General features: G+C 39.4%; 1 protein-coding gene across 1 annotated transcript in view; it reads left to right on the top strand.

Moving 5' to 3' along the window:
* The first annotated feature begins 248 nt into the window (after positions 1 to 248).
* The window catches only part of tmie (transmembrane inner ear), a 34,675-nt gene continuing 27,453 nt past the window's right edge, over positions 249 to 7,470 (top strand). The window contains exon 1 of the mRNA XM_082174331.1: positions 249 to 556. Within this exon, the coding sequence (XP_082030457.1) occupies positions 407 to 556 (150 nt within the window). The 5' untranslated portion in view covers positions 249 to 406. The remainder of the gene's footprint in view (positions 557 to 7,470) is intronic.

Genomic DNA, 7,470 nt, shown 5'->3' with positions numbered 1-7,470 from the left:
TTGCCTTCAGTCGTTCTCCTTCTCTCAGTGGACAGCTGAACAACAGTTTGTTCACATGATTATTGGGGAACCTGTCGCCGATCCTTTGGCCAGGCAGATCAAAATACAGCCTGTCACACAATTCCTCTGATCCCTTTGTGTGCTTCTGTGTTACTCCCTTCCCCCCACAACTCTCGTAACCTCTCTGTGCTCGGGACGGCGAGGCTGTAAACCACACCGGGGCTATTAATTAATTAATGGCCTTTAGCCGAGAGGCTGGAGAGAGCGTAGTGTGTCTGCACGACTGAAGAGACCAGAGCAGTGTTAATGTAGGGGAGGCGGTGGACGTTTCGCACCGATAGACTATCAATCACCCGCACTATTGTGGTCGTGCGCAGTTCTCGGGGCAGAAGCAGCCGGGGGAGGGATGAGGCGCGGGAGAAGAAGAGGGAAGATGGCGATCGAGGGGCCTGGGCACCATCCGCCGCTAACCCTGGTGCCGTTGCTGATGAGCGTAGCGGCGGTGTTGATCTCACACCACGTCTTCAACGCCGCGGCACAGATACCAGACCCAGAGGTAGGAGATGCTCGGATGTTATGGCCCTGAAACTGCACTGTCGCTGTGGCTCTCTTTGTGTCGAACCGCTCAGTTTTATGGCACTGGATGCATTGACAGACACAATGGCAGTGATGAGGTTAAACATGCATGTAGTCCTGCTGTAGGTTTCCTGGAAACTCTTTAGTTTACGGTCCTCACTATTAACTTGCTTATTAGCATGCATGCATATTGGCTGTTTATTTGCACTTATAAAGCACATATTAATGCCTTATTCTGCATGATCATATTCTACATCCCTTAATCCCATACCTAAACTACCTTACTAACTATTAATAAGCAGTAATTAGGAGTTTGTTGAGGAAAAAGTTATTTGTTAGTAGTGAGAATTGGACCTAAAATGTGACCAATTTCTCTATCTCAAAGTTAGTGCTTATGTTATTTCCAAAAACATCCATTGACAATCAAACGCCGCTGTTTATTTATAGTGCTCTTCAAAATCTGCAGTAGTGCGAGGACACTGTGTTGTGTCTTTCTGACAAAATTACGATTCCTTGCCTAAAGAAAAAAATGTAAATTGAAGCAACCAAGGACGAATTTATTTATAAAAATCCACCCAGATGAAGAACCTCAGAGAAAAGTGTGAGTTCAGGGACATCAGAGCTCAGTTTCATGAAAGGTCACTTCCTCAGAGTTCCCAGAACCACTGATGGATGATAAATAAAGAGATTCATGATGTGCATAGCAAACATAGAGCATCATTTATGTTTCTTTTTCACATTTTTTTTTCACCCAAAGTACTGAAAGAAACTAATGGACTAGGAGAAATGGATAACGGCTGTTTTGAACTTTGAAGGTCACATCGACACATTAACACAGATGATCTCACCAGCTGCATCTTTCTTACTCTGAGACAGGGTTGCCACTCAATTATTGCTATAATTGCTGAGAAAATTGCTATATTACTTACTTTTAGAGATTTAAACAAAGATTTAAACAAACCCCTAACTTAAACATGAGAAAAACATGAGACGCAGAATGAGATTTTGCTCAGGAATTATATATTTATGTATTTTTGGCATCATAATGCCAGGACAACATAGAGTCATCGGAAAAATGTGCCTCTTCCAGGGATATCCCGAGTTATCTCAAGGACAGGTATTGGGTCCGAGTAAGCATGTTTTTTAACTGATCCTCGATCCTTCATTCGGCGTCAGCTGTCGTGCCGGTGTCATGCAGTAGGTGGCGGCGTGCAGCTTCAAGTGGGTTTGCCAACCGCCATTAAAGGCGCGCTGAAATCTAAATGTCATTTTTTTTACTTTTAGTATGAATATGTTAGCCTTAAGGTTATGAATAAGCTGGTGTTCTCCAAAACAATGACAAAATTCACATTTAGGAGATATAAGTGTTCAAAACTTACAGTCTCTCACTTCCGCTAAAATGGATCAGGGACTTTTATGACATCACTGCAGCTTCTCATCACATCTTCTGTCCAATCAAATGTGCTCTAGAATCTGAAGCTCCGCCCCCTTTGCTATAAACACCACCTGACCAAAGCGACCGTTGATACGTGAGCGATATGTGTTGGAGTGTGTGTTCAGTTAATCAAACACTCGAGTTTTAACCCGTTTTCCAACTGTACGTTGGTTAAGAATTAATTAATGAATCCTCTACTATTCAACGTATCAATGGTGCCGTCAAGTACGACTCGCAGTCTGTGAGGGAGACTAAACGCTATTGGCTGTTTGAAAAGGGGGAGGAGCCACTCAATAAGTCCCGCCTCAGCTTCTGTTTCAGTGGGAATTACATCAACGCATCAAACAAAGCTGCGGATCCAAGGCACTTCACAGCCTTTAAAAGGAAAATAAGAAGCTCAAATGTGTGTCAAGCACACGTTCAAGCTTCCATGTTTAGCATATTTATTGCACACTTTTGAAATGAATGACTCGAAGGTCCATTTACTTATTGTTTATTTTTATCTGCCGTCAGACTATGTGAGATGCCGTTGCCATAATACATACAAAACACTGCAGTTTCCAGCTGAAATGAGCTCCGGATGCAGTAAAACACCAACAACCTTTGTTGCTTTTCACACAAATTATGATTACAGGGGCAGATTTTCAATTAATAAAGACTTATTTCTGTGCAGTTCCTTGCACAATACTAAATTATGACCTAAAAACAGTTTTACCATAGCGCATGACATTTGCATCCCATAAGCAGCAGTGCACTCGTGACGTGAAGACGAGTCTGTGAAACACAGCACAAAAGAGTCATGATAAAACCGAGCTGAAATGGCACGGTTGCATCAGTAAATGGATCTCCCGTTTGCTTTTGTTAACACTATCGGGTATGTTTAGGGTTTAGTGTATGTAATATATTATTTTCAAAAGCGAATGAACCTTATAGCAACACTCACCGGACATTCAGTTCCAAACTGCTGCGATACGTATGATAAAACGTTGCCGGATTCACGTTTGTCTGTTTCAGATCAAACTGAACGTGCTTTTAGTGCCACTCACTGAATAAATAATCTTATCCCTTAAAACTCATCTTTGATCACCAAAATGACATTTAAAAAAAAATTATTTCCAGCATTAAAATATCTTGAATGTAACTCGACACCCTTGCCTCATTTAGTATGCGTGGTTCTATGAATATGCAAATGAGCCCCGCCTCCACTCACTCACTCAGCTCAGAGATCCACTCGGTCAACTCGTGTACAAGCCCATGTATCAGACCGTAATCCTTCAGGAAAGTTAAGGGTCATCATTGGTGTTTTACAAATGATGGTTAAAGAGAATAACAATAACAAAAAAAGATCAGTAGCCATTCAGTATGCAAATAATTCAATGACATTGTCACTGTTTGATTTTAAATGGCCAAAAATGTAACACATTTGGAGTTTTTTTTAAGGAAAATTGGTCCATTAAGGAAACATCACATTACAAACATTATGGGAATGTTACTTTTGAATGTTCTGTGAACATTAACATATAACATTTAAAAAACATCTGACTAAAACATTCCATGAAAGATGTATAAATGTAATTTTTATTTATTTTGCTAACGTTTTGGTGCTCATGTCAGGAACGTGTGGAAAATAGCAGAAAACGAACTGAAGTGAGATGGGAATGACTGCTGAACAGGAACTGAAAAAGCAGGAATAGTTTAATCATGTCGATTCACTATGATACACTGTTTATTACAGGCTTTCAGTTCATGTATTTCTGGGTGACTTTAGCCAATTTTTCAAATTTTTTAGATGTTCTTGCTATACGTAAATTAATTAAAGTGATTTTAATTTACAACCCGGTTTGGGTTCATTTAAAAAAAATGTAACCCAGCTGTACAATAAAAAAAATAAATAAAAAAAAAAGCATTTTGGATCAAACATTTAATCTAATGCAGCGGGGTAAAAAAAAAAAAAAAAAGAGCTGATGGTTTGTCAAAATGACCCAAGTTGTTTTTAACCCAGCATTTTTAGAGTGCGAGTCTATAAAAACAAAACAAGAATAGAATAAATAGATAACACACCTAGGAAAATATCTATCAAAAACAGAATTTTGAACATGCAGGCTGTCAAAAGGAGTCTGTGTGTTATATGGTTTGGATTGAATTAATTGCAGAAAATGCTGATGTAATGTTAAAACTAATTATTGAAGTATATAGAGCCGATCTATCTTAAGAACATCCAGGGAACATGAGACGAGGTTTCCCAAAGCTGGACTACTGTACTTTTACAGCGCTGATGGAGTGAGGCACAAACATACAGAGCAGCGAATAGAAAACCATCTAGAACCACAGGTGTGCCGTCTAAAGACAGAACTATCACGCGAACACGACTTCAGCTGTTCTCTGACACATCTATACAGTGCTGGAGACGGTTCACATTCATAACTGATAATCGTGCAGGTTTCTATCAGCAGGCGTCAGACGCAGTGGTTTTCTGCTTATTAAACACTCATTACAGGGTCAATTACCAGGTGCCGCCACTTTCCCCTTCCTGTACAATGTGTAATTCCAACATCAAACATCTTAAGGAGCACAAACTCCTGGTCTGATAACATGTGGTGCTCCGGTCGGAAAACAGCAGCGTATTTATAGACAGGTTTATGAGTGATCAAAGGGGTGTCTTCAGTCGGCCGCAGGGAGTCTGTGTGTTATACGACACAATTATATCATATCATGTAATGCTGGAAGAACAAGCTCTTCATGCTGTTTAATATGCATACGAACACGCTTAAATATGTGAATGTGTGCGGACAGTTTCAGCCGGTTTGATGTCTCGAGATGTGAATGATTGTTCCTCAAATAAGAGTCAACGGTTTTATTTCTCTGGATGGAAGAAGAGAAGGGACATGAAGTACATTACAAAGAAAAATATCAATATATGATGTACTAACAGTTGAACTCTCCAGACAGGCGGTCTCGTGATTGAGTGGCTGTCAACAACACTGAATGAGCCTATAAATCTTTAAATCCAACAGGCCGAAAACATGATTTTTTCTGTTTTCATTTAGATCTACTTGTTTCACTCAAAAACCCTTCATTTTAAGAGATATTTGTTCAAATAAAAGCACAAGTTGTGCTTTTTAGTGGCTTTTTCATTTCACAACTGGTTAGTGCAGTTGTTTGTCTATACGGTATATGATTTATAAGCAGCGCGGATCAATATTAGGAGAAGAAGGTCGAGCCGTGGCCTCGTGGATTCAGCACAGCAGAGATTCAGAGGCTTTAACTTCATATTTTTTACTTAAAAACATATATAAATATTAGGATAAGATGGGAAAGATGCCTCACCTCACCACAGGTGTCAGACATTTATATCTAAATACTAGTGCTGTCATTCATCGCATCTAACATAAACATTTTTGTTTACATAGTATATGTGTGTGTGTGTGTGTGTGTGTGTGTGTGTGTGTGTGTGTGTGTGTGTGTGTATATACACACATATATATGTATGCATTTACAGTATATACTGTATATATATATATATATATATGTGCGTGTTTATATAATATAATGTGTGTGTGTGTGTGTGTGTGTATACGTATGTAGCATTTACAGTATATATACTGTAAATGTATGCATATATATGTACACACACATATATATTATATAAACACAAACGTTTATGTTAGATGGGATTAATTAATTTGACAGCACTACATTTACTGGATGACTATATTATGACATTTCAACATCAATATTTGTATGATTAGTGATCTTTTTGTCATTCCATAATGATCCACGAGTCTGTTTTGTGTATGCGGGATTTGTAGTAGTAATTCATGTAGATTTGGAGTTTGTTTGTTTTTTTGTTATAAAGTGAAAAGTTAATTGTGGTACTTTAATAATCATAATTAATTGAGTAATTATTTCATAATTCTATGAATTACATTTACATTGACATTAGATTTGATTTCAAGCACATCTTCATTATTCATCACAACGATTGTGATTTGAGAGTGTATTGCTCTTGTAAAGGCATAAGCCGTTCTGTGCTGGAGCCCGAAGCCTGTGTGAAAGACAAACTCCAGGAGACGTGAACAGGTTGTTTTATTCACCTTGGAGAATCACCACAGTTTGATGACTTCTCTCAACTGCTCTTGCTGTAATCCCAGACTGACTCAATAGTGGGAGTAGATCTTGGCGGAGGATTCCTCATTCAGCCATTCCTTATTCAAATAGAAGAAGATTAGGCTTTACTGTCATATAATAGGCTATCGGGGATATTTCAGCGGATTCACTCTGCATTTATATGCGGTTGTCTCTCCTGAAACTCTGCAGTGTATATGTGGCTGTTGGTCCTCTTAGCATCATGAGAAATAAAACTTTTATTTAAATGGACCTATCGGTAAGCCCCGCCCCTCGAACGCGGATCAGCCAATGGCAGTTGAGTATCAGTTGCGTGGGAACTCAGGCTTCTTCAGGTTTCACGACATAGAGAAACATGGGAAGATCTGAAGCTCTCATGGGTTTGATGGTGTTTATGCTACAAAAATGGTAAAAGGATGTGCTTGGGGTGCTTGTAACACTGATTCCAGGTATCCTGAGACGATGGGCATGTGTTCATGTCACGCGTTCACCAGCGCGTTTCAAAAGTGTGATAAGATTCACACGAACAAACTAATTATCTGCGACTGAATTTATCAGTGATGTGAGCGCAGTAAAACCTGGTTCCCTAAGGATTCAATCCCAATGAAGATGAAAACTTTTATTTTCTGGTTGTCATCCTCTCATTAAATTGAACTACTATTTAGTTGTGTCCAGATATGATGGGCAGAGGATGAGCTGAAACTGAAACTCATCCGAGCGGAGTGCCTCAGGGGTTTGTGCTGAGCCCATTCCTGCCAGAGTCCTGGAATAATATTCACGTGGTCATTTACGGTGCGGGTCGGGAATCAGTCGGTACGGTCGGACTGCGGGTCTGAGACAAATTTGACCGTAAATTTCACAAACATTTGACCTTAAATGTGATATTTTTGGATCAAACTCTATATTTAAACCCAAAGCAGAGTTAGTTCTGTCTGTAAAGAGTATGCCTATATTGAACAGGTAGAGGAAACAAGACTTCTTGGAGTTATATTAGACAGTGGTCATTAAGAGATGTGCAAATCTTGGTAACGCTTTATTTTACAGTGTCCTTGTCTCATTCTCTGCCCCAGATATCTGTATATCTGTATATATATTGAAGAGTTTCTGCATGTGAACTGTTAGCTAGCTCGTACAGTATCTGCTTATACCTGACTGAAACCGGTCTCTGACATCTCTGCATGTCTGGATGGGCCTTCAGCACTCTCTCTATCGATGCGACACAGCAGGAGACATGCGGAAATCTCAGGCTTTATTGAATAACACTGAAACGTCAATACTAATTTACTTTTATCTGCTATCTCCAGCCTTACTGATAGGAAATGTTACCCTTTATC

The sequence above is a fragment of the Leuciscus leuciscus genome (assembly GCF_965113295.1).
Source record: "Leuciscus leuciscus genome assembly, chromosome: 6".
Taxonomy (NCBI): domain Eukaryota; kingdom Metazoa; phylum Chordata; class Actinopteri; order Cypriniformes; family Leuciscidae; genus Leuciscus; species Leuciscus leuciscus.
The sequence above is the reverse complement of the archived record's forward strand: the minus strand, read 5'-3'. Positions and strand labels throughout refer to the sequence as shown.